At 36.2% G+C, this 13,039-nt stretch overlaps 1 protein-coding gene across 9 annotated transcripts in view; it reads left to right on the forward strand.

The window, feature by feature from the left end:
• Positions 1 to 13,039, forward strand: part of NFIB (nuclear factor I B) — a 231,201-nt gene that overhangs the window by 184,415 nt on the left and 33,747 nt on the right. For all 9 annotated transcript variants that reach the window (XM_012925804.2, XM_004581094.4, XM_058672282.1 and 6 more), the window contains exons 7-8: positions 8,709 to 8,843; positions 12,329 to 12,513. In XM_012925804.2, coding sequence (XP_012781258.1) covers positions 8,709 to 8,843; positions 12,329 to 12,513 — 320 coding nt within the window. The remainder of the gene's footprint in view (positions 1 to 8,708; positions 8,844 to 12,328; positions 12,514 to 13,039) is intronic.

Consider the following 13,039-nt stretch of genomic DNA (forward strand, 5'->3'; position numbering starts at 1 on the left):
TAGACTTTACTCAAGAGGAAGCATAATGAGAGTGTAGCAGAAATTATTATGTTCATAGGTGGAAACAGAGAGAAGTATGTCCCCACGCAGGTAGTACAAGGATGGACGTACAGTGAATTGGCTGTTAATCTCCTACATTGTTGGGAGACACCTCAGTGGCAACATGATGGACTTGTGAAAATTCATGGAAAATACCTGTTGTAAGACTGGGTGAAGAGTGGGGAGAGGAGAGAACTTGAGGAGAGAAAATGGAGACCCCAGTGCCTACTAAGCGGTGTCATAAAACAAACAACAACAAAATGAGTCCTGAGAAAAAAATACTCAAAAATTCTTTTTTTGCTATATTTTCAAAATGGCATTGTTTTGTCTTTAGCCAACTAAATTGCAAGTATTAGATTCAGTGATTTCGTTTTATATTTTTGCAACATCCAACATGTAAGACCAGATGCAGTATCTCCTTCATAATGTATAATGCCAGATATATAACAAGATTCAGTATTGTCACTGTAACATTAGGAATTGCTTATAATATTCTCACTTTACTCCAATAATATGTATTTTAAAATTTTTATTATAAAAAGTTATTTATGGAGACTTCAGGAAAATAAAGTTTTACTTCTATTGACTATAGTATGTGCTAGTCCATTTTCCATGCATTTCTGTGATATCAATATCACTTAATGTGGGATTCCTGACAATGATCACAAAGTGGGGGAAAAGGGTATTATATTATGGCATATCTCAGTGATGACAATATTTATAGCTGTATACCCAAAGAGGTGACATCCACAAGTTTGCATTTCTCTGTTAACTGAAGTCAGCATATGAAAGATGTACCCCAGGTGTTTATTGCAGTCCAATTCACAATAGCAAAGACTTGCAATCAACCTAGACGTCCGTTAACTGTTGAGTGGATAGAGAAAATGCCACACACATACACATATGAAAAAAAAATAAACGTAATGAAGTCGTGACATTCACACAAAAAGGTGAAATTGGATCTCATGCTATGTGAAGTAAGCCAAAGAAAGATAAATATCACATGTTTTCTCATATACATGCATATATATATCTACACTGAATTGGATTTGCTTAATGTGTGTTATTTGTAAATCAGTTTCTTTTTTATCTTTTACCTCTAATGTTATTTCGTCATGTCATTGATTTTCTGTTTTATCATGGGTGTATAATGTATCTCCTTTTGGCTCTACCATACTTTTTTAACTCTACTTTGCTTGTGGATGTCTAAATCCTTGCTAAGTTTTTCTGTTATGAAGAAAAATATGGGGAGCATCATTACAAATCACACTATGTTATGTCTGATTAGTCCATTCCAGACTAGCTTTTTCAGTGTTCCCAGTTCTTAGCATACTGCTTGTGATGAAATCACCAAGTAGACGTTCAATGAAAATTTGTGAAAGGAATATGTGCTATTCTAGAACCAATGAGTTAGTCTGTGTCCATTTCAAAAACTTGCAATAAATACATGGAATTTAGAAACTTTCCATTTCCACTAGCAGAGCATGAATGGCTTTTCTATTGTTATGTCCATAGTAATCTAAATGCTTGCACCTGGCTCCATACACAATTCTAAAACGTGTTCTCTGAAATGTGTCTGTAGGGCTGTCTGCATGACCTTGAGTGTCTCCCCTTTCATTTCATTTAAACCATCTTAGATCACACCTTATCCTTATTCCCCACCTGCCAGAATACATCCATGTTACTGTGAAATAAGTGAAGAATTGAAACAGTATCTGAGAAGGTATACAAAGCTTTGTTTGGCTGACTTGGCCTTTCTCTTTTTCTTGCTCCACAAGAATGCATTCCCCAACTATAAGTACTTTATCCAGAGGTCGGATTTAGCAGAGTAACAATCAGCATCCTTCCCCACAAGGAATGAAGTAAATACACCAAAGTTTTGGCCAGGCCTGTGAAGTAACAGGCAAATAAGATGCTGATTTTTTTCTGGCCTTAATGCTGGTTTTTATTTCTATCAAACATTCAGGTCACTGTAAATAACCTGTAAGCTCTCCTCTCCTTTTAATACTTGCCCAAGAAGAGAAACCAGAGTCTCCCATTGGCAGAACTTTGTCTTCTCATCCTCTGGGCACAGAGACCAAGTTGTTCCCCTGACTCTGCACTCTAGATTTGTGGCCTGAAGTAAAAATTTCATTGATTTGCCTCTCATTTAGTGGTTCATTTATGTAAAACAAAATTACTGTTGCTTTATGCAGATAGTTCATTTTTTCCCCACATTGTCTTGCAAAGTCTAACATTTTATTTGAAGACAGAAATATTCCCATTTAACCAACACTCATTTTTCACTTTTAGAATATGTGTTGCTTCAAAGAGTTTCCATGGAATCATGACCACCTTTGCCATCATTTATCAATAAATTTGATCTCTTAAGTGATTACCAGTGGCCAGAAGTCTTGTAAATTCTTCAAAATGTATAAGCTACTAAAAAAGTACGATAATGAAAGGAAAGAGAAGGGAAGGCGTGGGAAGGAAGGAAAAGGATGAAGGAGGATGCTGGGAAACGATGAGAGCACTGAGAGATTGTCAGAACCTTGATGTTGTCAAACCCCAGGCACCGGACTGTATGCTGTGTGTCCCACATGTGCATATTCCTTCTCTGATGTGTGCTGTAGCAGAGAATCCAAGTTAGCAGGAGTCTCCTAGCTGTTGCCATTGTACCTTGAGGTTTCTTCTCCACAAAAATGGGAAAAATAAGATGAAAAGATAATGGAAAACAGCTAGCAGCCTGATACCCACCAAAAATATGAAGGAAATATTTCTGAAAACAATTATATCGTTTTTTAAGTCCTTAGCAATAAAATGTACTCCACCAAAAAATAAGAGAAACCAACCAACAGCAGTTTGTATCTAAAGGATTCTTTTGATGTGTTTATAAGAAGGGAAACAATTTAGGCGTATTTAAAGAAACTGGACATTTCAAACATTCTGAAGCAATTTACTTCTTTGTTAGCCCGATAGAAATATGCTTTTCTGAATCACAGAAATGGCATAGTGAATATATTTTAATTTAATGGTATGGTGTGATGAAGATATTGCCATCTAGAAGTTCAAGAATTCTTGTGTACTCTTAAGTAATTAATCGGAAATAGTTATAAATCATGAGTAATTATAGAGAAGAATAGGAATTTTTTTAAAAAAAGGTTTTTAACGTACTTTATAAAAATGCAATTTGTAGCCCCAATCTACTCAACATATTGGAAAAGCTAACATATTGCTCTAGTATATGTGAAAAAGGAGCAGGTGTCCCAGGCAGGCAGGTGTTAAGGTGGTTGTTTGAGCTTGCCCTAGATCAGTAGTTGACTTCAGTGAATTTCTAACAGGTGGCTAACTGATTGGAGTGCCATGTGACATTTATCCCGGGAGCGACTTGGATGACAGGCTGTTGCAGACTGAGGAAGGGGTCTTTGCTTTGATGAAGGAATTGCCAAAACTCATGTCTCATTAGTGTTTCCTAAGGTTCTTTGGAAGTGAACAACAGTTTAATTAAGGGCTGACGTAAACACGTTTCTGCACACTTTCCCTGCAGCATTTTATCACATTAGAATCGATCAAAATTGTTGCCTTGGGCTGACTTGAACAGATATACATCTGGAGCACCATTTGTGCAAGCCGCCAGAGAGTCGAGTACATACGCTGTGCTTCATAGCGACTCTTTGTAGATGAAATTACCTCGTTGGGAGATGAGTTGATCTAACTCTTTATTTGCTTAAGCTTTTTTCTTTTTGAAGTGATGCTGTGACATGAAGGATACATCAGGTCCTAGGATATCTGTATGTTTCAGTGTCTCCCAAAATAACAGTATGGCTTGTAAGGTTTAATGATATCTTGATTTTGCAAAATACTTATTGAAGAGCAAATGCTTATTGAAAAGTATGCTTAAGTCTAAATGAACCAAGTTTTGTTAGTCTGCTTGAATATATTAATGTGGTGATCTTTTATGTTTTATTTAATTACGCCACTCATTTCCAAAGCCATGGCTAATTGTCCAACAGTAAATCTAAACACAGGTGTAGACAGTGGAGGATAATGCCACCAAAGTACCTCTTGTTAAAAATATTAGTGTCTCTAATTTTGTGTCTTTAAGAAGACCACTCTACAATTCAGTGTGAATATTTTTCAAAAATTTTGTGGAAATGGAATTCAAAGCTGAACTTTTGTTTCAGAAATTTCTGAAGTGTATGCATAGTGTTTTCATGATGCACGTTTTACAAGAGTTCTTGTAGTGTGTCGATATTATTTTAATTGCAATTATTTAATGACTTTTGTCCTAAGTGGCTATTCTTTCTGCTGAACTGTACGCATTATGACAAGGCATAGGTCATCTTATTTAACATCTTGAACCCTGTGTCAAGCTATGGTTCTTCGCACTTGTTAGGAATTCAAGGCTTGGTTTTGTTTTCTCTCTGTTTCAGCTATAAATTCATGCTTCCTACTTCTTTCTTTACATTCAACTTAGTAGGTCTGATCTGGTGAAATCTATTTGTGGAACATACCTTTTAAGACAGACTGGTTATGATGATTTTGCTTATTCTACATTCCTGGTAATCATTCCACGGCAGAGACTCTCACATGTGAAATTCTAAAGTAAGCTCCCAGGACACCTCTCTTGCTTTCTTTAAATGTGAGGTTACTTTCACATTCTTTTTTTCCAATCTCCATGTATTTTTATGTCTTTAATGAAATCATCTATTGTAGGAAGATAAGGTATTAATCAACTTTCGAAAAATGCATACAAGGGAAGGCATTTGGTCTGGTGGTTAAGATGCTTGTTGGCATACAAGGCTCTGCTCATCACTCCAGAGTTCTACTAGTGCAGACCCTGGTAGGAAGGAGTGATAGCTCATGGGCGGAAACTCATGTAGGAGATCTTGCTGAAGTCCCTGGACCTGGCTTCAGTCCCAGCTGGAGGCCATCAAAGGCACTGGGGTGTCAATCAGCAGATAACAGTGTTGTCTGTAATAAATAAATAAATAAATAAATAACATTTAAAATATGCACATTGAAAAGAACAAATAAAAACTGTAAGAAAAATCTTGTAGCAAAAGGTAGAAACACTAGATAGTTAAGGAAATATAGACTACAAAATCTCCCAGAAGGTATTACTTAAGGAGAAAATAAATTTGCTCAATGGGTAAAATGTAGTTTACTAAGTGCAAAAAGGTAGTAAAAGAAAAAAAAGCTTATAATTTTCTGACCTAAATGACCATTTTCCAAAAACAAACAAAAAATGACAAAATTAGAAATAAGTCTTTCCTGCACACCCTGGAGGCCATGAGCAAGTTAGTTTAACTTAACTTTAAATCAAATGGTATGACAGGGGTTGAATTATATAAAGATGTGCTTGCATGGCAGATCTTCACATGAGAATGGTGTTGTTTGAAGGATGTGATTCCAGTGACTGTTTTCATAATAGCCATAGTGAGAAAAACCAGGAGAATATTTGAAAAGAGATTCTTGATTCAGTTACTAGTAAAAAGACCCGGTGGAGGCTAGCAGAACTGACAAAATGGACTAGTTAGAAAGTCGTTTCCTTCTGCTAGTAATTCATTTGCAATTGTTCTTTCTTGAATTTAGTTTAAACTTCTTTGCTGATTTTAAGCCCTCATGGGTTTTGCTTCTTTCTCATTAGCCACCAGCAATTCTTGCCTGCCACCCAGCAATAGAAACTTCAGCTGTTTTTTTTTAAATCATCTTCTCTCTTCAGCTTCTGATTTTATTGCATTATTCAACGGATGTGTTTGCATATATGTATTAGTATTCAACTTGTATATTTATACATTATTCAACTTATAGTCAAGTTAATCTTTTTATCTATTATTCTTCCTGTTTAAGAAACAGCACATTGTGAAAAGCATGACATTTGTTTTTCTTCACAGAAATGTCATTTAAAATCATCTCTTTTCTATATTCATTCTTCAAACATTATTTATCTGTGGCATGTGAGTGCATTAAAAATAGAAATGATATCATCCTTCTCTTTGGCACAAAGTGCATTAGACTGCAGACATTCAAGATAAAATTAAAATCAAAACAATACCGGTTTCGTTCATGATGACAACATAATAGCCAGAAACTCTACCTTTACTGTTCTCATATAATTGACTTTTCTTTTCCCATTTAGTCCAGAGATATTCTTCTAATTTGGAAGGGTATTCACTTTTGTGTCTCTGTACATGGATAAAGTTTTTTTTTCCCACTTCTCACAATGTGTGTCTATGTTATTACCTCCAGTAGGCAAAAACCTAGATGCCAACTTTTAAAATCACATTGCTCTTAAGAGAGGTTAGGTATTATTTTATGCATTTTAAAGATAGTTGATGTGAGCTTGCCTTGATTTTTCAACCTAGTTTGAACTTTTTATTCCTTTTTTTAGTGATGGAATTATTGTTGTGATTTCATGAATAATTTCTTTTTACCTTTTTGAGGAAACGACAGAGAAATAACTCTGATTTATCAGTGTTTTGCTACTGATGGCCAGTTAGTTACAAAAATACCTGGCTTTTTTGTTGGTGGTGGTCGACTATGTTGTCTAATGTCTTTAATCCACTTTTTTAGTGCCAGCTTGCTGGTAGCACATAATTTTACTTGATGGCTTCATTGCAGCCAAAATAATCTTTCAAATGATAAAACATAATCATTACCATGAGGTGTCCTGTCAGTTAAAAACATTTACAAAATGCACATAATTTTAAGTGATGCAATTTCCTTGTTTTCTTTTGAAAAGGACTTTTTCCCTTTATATATACATACTGAAATATGTTGAGCTGAAAGTTTGTAGGATCTGGAATTTTCTTCAAAGAAATTCAAGGGGAAGAAGTGTAGATGGGAGTAAGATGAAATAAGATTGCCTATGAGTTGATAATTGCTGAAGGTTGGTAATGAGTGTGTGAGGACCAATCACCATTCTATATTCTTGTGTAAATATTTAAAATCATTGGTAACAAAACTATAAGTAATTTTTACAATACATGCTATGAATTTATAAACCTCCCCAATCCGTATGCAAGAGTATAAAGTCAAGTTACATCTTTTCTAGCTAGATTCCTGCTGAATTTCCTGACCCAGATAACTGCTTGAAGTAGCCTACTAGTCACCTAAGATAATCTTGCACATGAGTTACTAATTTGATTGGATTCATTCCATTTAATTACATGTTGTTTTATCTCTTTCCTTACTCTAATGCTGCCAGGATTGCTTACTGTTTTATTTATTTCTAAGACAGAGAGAGTGAGTGAGAGCCAGCTGCCCTCACTCGTAAATTCTCCAAATGTCCACATTCAGATCAGATCTGCACCAGTAGCCTAGATCTGAATCCCATCTCCCTTGTGTGTGGCAGAGATACAACCATCGGAACCATTAGCTGCTGCCCCACAGGGTGTACGTGAGCAGCAAGTTGGACTCTAGAGTGGGAAGTCAAATTTGAGTATTCCAATATGGGATGCAGGTGCCCCGGGCAATGTTTTATCTGCTACACTACACACACACCCTTCAAGATTTTAGGTGTTGTAGAAAGGAAAAGTGAATCCATCATGAATCATTAGTACAGGATCTGATATAAATTAGGAAAGAAGGAAGGAAGGAAGGAAGGAGGGAGGGAGGGAAGGAAGGAAGGAAGGAAGGAAAGAAGAAAAAGATGGAGGGAGAGAGAGAGAGAAGGAAAAGAAAGGAAGGAAGGATGACTGTATTGTTTGACCTTTCTACGTGTGGCTCATCTATTCTGCATTCAGTTTCTGGAGGGTTGCTCTAAACTGTGCTTATAATCCTGTTTTGCCCATCTGTGGTGTTTCTTCCACCATCAATGATAAGCACTCAGGTCATTTCTTCTTGCTTGTTCCCCGTCTTCATTTCTACCCTTTTGCCACTGTGCAAAGTATTTGTGATACCTGCATATTTTATGCTAGTGGTTTTTTCAAATATTTCCTTTTTGGGGATGTCATACACATCCACATTTTGCAAATAGTATTATTATGGGATGCTTTCTTAACCTGGGGAGGCAGATCTGTGCCCAGAGGCAACAAATGTCGCGACATAACGTGCTCTCTAGCATACTTTTCTCTTGACTGCTGACAGTTATTTTATTCTTCACGGACAAGTGAGCATCTCTGGAAGCAGAATTTTTGTTTTTTGTAACCATGCTTGCTTTCTCTGGCAAATAGAGACACCAGTAAATATTTGCCGAAGGAACAAATTAAAGAATGCACTTTTTGCTAAACAGTGAATGAATTTTCCATAAAAGATGTAAAATTCCCAGCACACCCAGATTGCTTTTCACGTTTGCACCAGATTGTCCTCTATCTTGTTTACAGCAGAGTCAGAAGGTCCAAGATAAGCACCTGAATCTTACACATCTAAGGATGAAGAACACGTTTATGTGAACCAAAAGAGCTAAAGATAACAAGATGGTTGAGTTTTCAGAAGTTTAAGATTTATCTGGAAGTAGGAATAATTCTGTCAAAAATTTTAATGCGGTTTCAGTTACCTGCAGTAGAGCTTGTTTGTGACAGCAGTGACAAATCTCTGATGGCTGAGTCGTTGAGTGTCAGGAGAGGTTTTCCTCAAAGAGCCAAAGCCCAGAATTACTGAACGGTTGCAAAATAAGATCTTAGATGTTGCGAATCGCAGTGTTAGAAGGTTGTAAACACAGATTTCTCTCTCTCTTTTTTTTGAAGATATGTCTTCTCCGACTACTATGAAGAAGCCTGAAAAGCCATTGTTCAGCTCTACATCTCCACAGGATTCTTCCCCGAGACTGAGCACTTTCCCCCAGCACCATCATCCCGGAATCCCTGGAGTCGCACACAGTGGTGAGGAGTTTCAAGCATAGAGGAGAGTCCCCGCCTTGGTTTGCAGAGCTCAGCCCTCCAGGGAGAGAACGGAAGCTCATATCCATGTTGAGCCTGTCTCAACCATAGAGAGGGAAGGCCATTGGATGAGGCAATAGGATTTATTAATTTATGAGAACCAATACTCAAAGCCATATAATCAACTACGATTTATATATATGTTTTTGAGTTGCTTATGTTGCAAAGATGATCACCACAAAACCTAGGAAATGTAGGGTCCCAAGCTGCTGTTCACAGTAGTTCTGAGCTGGTCCTAATGGAATAGATCTGACTAAAGGAGATCTGGAATGTCAAGTATGTTGTTAACTTCAGAATATTTCCCAAAGACACTGAGCTATATGGATACCATTCCCATAGACGTTATTTTTTAGACACAAATCTATGCTTATTACTTGGTAATGAAGTTCATCAGAAAATAAAAGATGTACTTTAACAATAGTTTTATACAAAGTGTCTTCAAGAAGTTCATGGAAAATGTATATTATAAAGCAGCAGTATATGAATTTTGAAATGTTTTATATCAAACTAAATTTATCATCTAATTCTATTTTCCATAAACTTTTGAAATTTGTCCTCAAATCCTTTGGGCTAATATATACTTGATATAATGTCTAATATCTTAATTTCAATAATTAAAAAAGAATCCAATTTTCTGCATTGAAACTTCCATCAAAAAGTTCTTAAAACAGCTTTCACAAATTAAGAATAAGATACAGTAATCATCAATTCTGCATGCTTTCTCCCACCTATGATCCGTAAGTCCTAGAGAAGAGTAGGTTGAATTTTAGGTGGAGAAATACGTCTGTATTAATATGTTTATAGTAACAGCTTGTCTGCTTCAAGTCCGTCATTAGTAGGCCCACATCCTTTAAGCCAAGAGTCCTTGTTAAATCTTTCTTCAGAGAATATAACATTTGTTCAGCTAAATCTTTAGTTTTGGCTTGTAAGCATGTTGTTAATATTTCTTGTTGCTGTGGTTAAATTTTATTGCTGTCATCAAAGAGAATAAGAAATTGAGAGTTATCTATGCAATAGCCATGGCATAAAAACTATAATTATTTCTGCTATTCAGCTAAGTGAAAAAAATCAGTAACCATTTCATAGATTTGGAATGCTGAATATTGCTGAAATTTGCTTAGAAATCAAGTCATTCTTTTTTTATTATGCTACCTGGTTAAAATAATTGTATTTTTAACATTTGAAAAATAAACAGTATGTTTTTATATACAAAAACATGAGAGACCTTGATAAACCTTGCACCCTGGCCTCTCATTAGGTGTTTGTTCAAAATCTAGTATGCTGAGGCTGTGATAGACACTTTAGTTGTAAAAAATAGTTTCTCCTCTCCCCTTAAAGATTTATTCATTTATTTGAAAGGCAAAGTTACAGAGAGAAAAGGAAAGACACACAGAGAGATCTTCTATCTACTGGTTCATTCTCCAAAGGTCCCAAAGGGCTGTGGCTGGGCCAGGATAAATCCAGGAGCAAGTAACATCTTCTGGGTCTCCCTTTTGGAGACAGGAAGATTAATTACTTGCTGTGTCTTCCACTGCTTTCCCAGCACATTAGCAGGGAGCGGAATTGGAAGTAGATCAGCTGGCTGTTGAACTGGTACCCATACCAGATGCCAGCATTGTGCCATAGTTAAAGAACTCATGATGAAGCGAAGAAACAGAAGTGCTATGTGCTCGGCTAGACCTATGATCTGAGCAGCACTACAGGCTTGGAGGAGGAGGAGATATCTAGAAGGGACGTGTTGTGAATTGTGCTTGAAGTGTGAGTTCACCACAAATCCAGAGGAAGAAAACTTCAGGCAGAGTCAACAGGATATACTGGTGCATTCGAGGTCATGGCAGATGTCATTTGTCCGAGGATTCATGTACCTCTTGATGTGTCCAGTGAGAAGGCCGAAGGGCAGATCCAGAGTTGGCTCCTTCAAGCACATGAGGACTGTATGTAGCCAGTAAGTTGTTGGGATTTTATTCTGGAAGCAGTAGGAGGCCACCAGAAGACTTACAGTTGAGAAGTTACTTAGTTATGATGGTATTTTTAAAAAGTCACTCATATGGGACTAGGCTGTATTAGGAGTGAAATTTTCAGAAAACAATTAGCAAGTATTAGTAATAATGTAGTCCAGAAGTACAGATACTTCAGTTTGGAGTTGTATTTCAGAAGTGTACTGTTGTTTTCCTGTGATAGAGGACATTGTTAGTGTGCACTTAGGACCTGGAAGCACCATTCTGATAGCAAATCAAAGATGATACGAAGCAAAGATGCAGCTATGAAATTGCATTCATAATTCCTTTGTGGCACACAATCTTTGTTTCTTACATCTTCTAAGGAAATTTTCTTTGGGGAAGATAAGCAGTACCCCTTAACATTTGTGCCATAATTACAGAGTTAGAAATAAGTTAATCTAGATTGTTTTCATTTATAGGTAATGAGCAACATTTATTTTTTATATTATTTGCTTAGTAGTCTAATTTGTAGTTTCCTGTGATTTAGAAGTAATTTGATAGAAACAGCTTGGTTGGTACTTTTCATTGGTCCTTCTGTGAATAGCATCTTAAATGTTATAATGACTATGCAATATTTCTCTGTCAAGCTTAAGAATTATATTTCAAAATCTACATAATGAATTATGATCATATAAATGTTTAAAATGATAGGAAAAACTGCATACTTTAAGTGTAAAATAATTTATGTGTCCATATGAAAGTTTAAAATTTTAAATTGCGTATCTTTGGGTTTTTATGCTTAATCTTACCCCAACAATATCATTTTAGCTACATATATTGTAAGTTACAGAGGAAGAACTTGAGGGGACAGTTTTATTAGGTTAATGAGTTCCCAGATCTTATGTTTGAATGTTTATATGCACTTAAACAAGGACTTGGAAATTATTTATGATACAATATTATTATATTGATTTTAGCTTGATTATTAGCTTTTCTTCTAAACAACTGCCAGTTAGGAAGCATAGGAACTGATATATGTGAAATTGGATTATACTTCTGCTTTGAATTTTGGTAGAAAATTTGTGTCTCTGAATACTAATTAATGTCCAGACTGGTCTGTACTTGTGACAAAGACTTTATAGCCAAAGGTTTTATTTTTGATAGGAAAACTTTGATAATTTTGCTTAATGAAACCTTTTATACAATTTTGGGATTATCACTAAAGGAAAATTCCTTTTTTGGAATCATTCACAAGCCTAGAAAGTACAATTGTTAATTCTGGAAAGGGGGTCTTGTACATACTTGCTTCATAATACTGGTATTGAGGACAAAAGTCAGAGCAACCATTGTTTTCACAAGCACCTGATTGAATCATGGTTGAGTATGAATGGCGACCACTTTGACAGTTTTACAGCTTTGTGTAAGATCAGGATGAAGCAGTGAGGGGAACTGCTGACGGGTCAATCTTTACTTGTCTTTCTCCTGCAGTCATCTCAACTCGAACTCCACCTCCGCCCTCACCGTTGCCATTTCCAACACAAGCTATCCTTCCTCCAGCCCCGTCGAGCTACTTTTCTCATCCAACAATCAGATATCCTCCCCACCTGAATCCTCAGGAGACTCTGAAGAACTATGTACCTTCTTATGACCCATCCAGCCCACAAACCAGCCAGGTAAAAATAGGAGAGAAAATAAGAAATAGAGCATACGGGAGTTGGGACAGGCCTAAGTCTTGAGTCACGAAGGTCAGTCAGACAGTGTCTGGCAGAACATCAAACCATGAAGTTCATCTTCAGTCATTTTGTTGGTGACTCAGTAAGTTTTTATTTGAAGGTGTCTGAATGACAGGTAGGAAGTATGTTGCCCCAAAGGGGTATATTTGTGAAGTTTGGGATTTATTGTTTTTGGATTTCTCGCTGACTAAAGGAAAAGTTTACACAGAAAGCACATTGACCAAAAAACTCTGAGCTGGAGTTCGCATCTCTGAAATGCCTGGTTTAACACAAAGACAAAGTGCTTATTTCAGACAGGGTAAGGTATGTGCTAAAATAAACACATAAAAAAGAACTTACAGTTGTATTTATATACCAGCTATTAGGTATTTAAATAAGCTTTGGTAATGTAAACATTTTCAGTGTTTGATGACTACTTGAATATTCTTTGCAGAGACATGACTTTCAGTTAATAATGAGTGACATT

This window comes from Ochotona princeps, chromosome 14 (assembly GCF_030435755.1).
Source record: "Ochotona princeps isolate mOchPri1 chromosome 14, mOchPri1.hap1, whole genome shotgun sequence".
NCBI lineage: Eukaryota > Metazoa > Chordata > Mammalia > Lagomorpha > Ochotonidae > Ochotona > Ochotona princeps.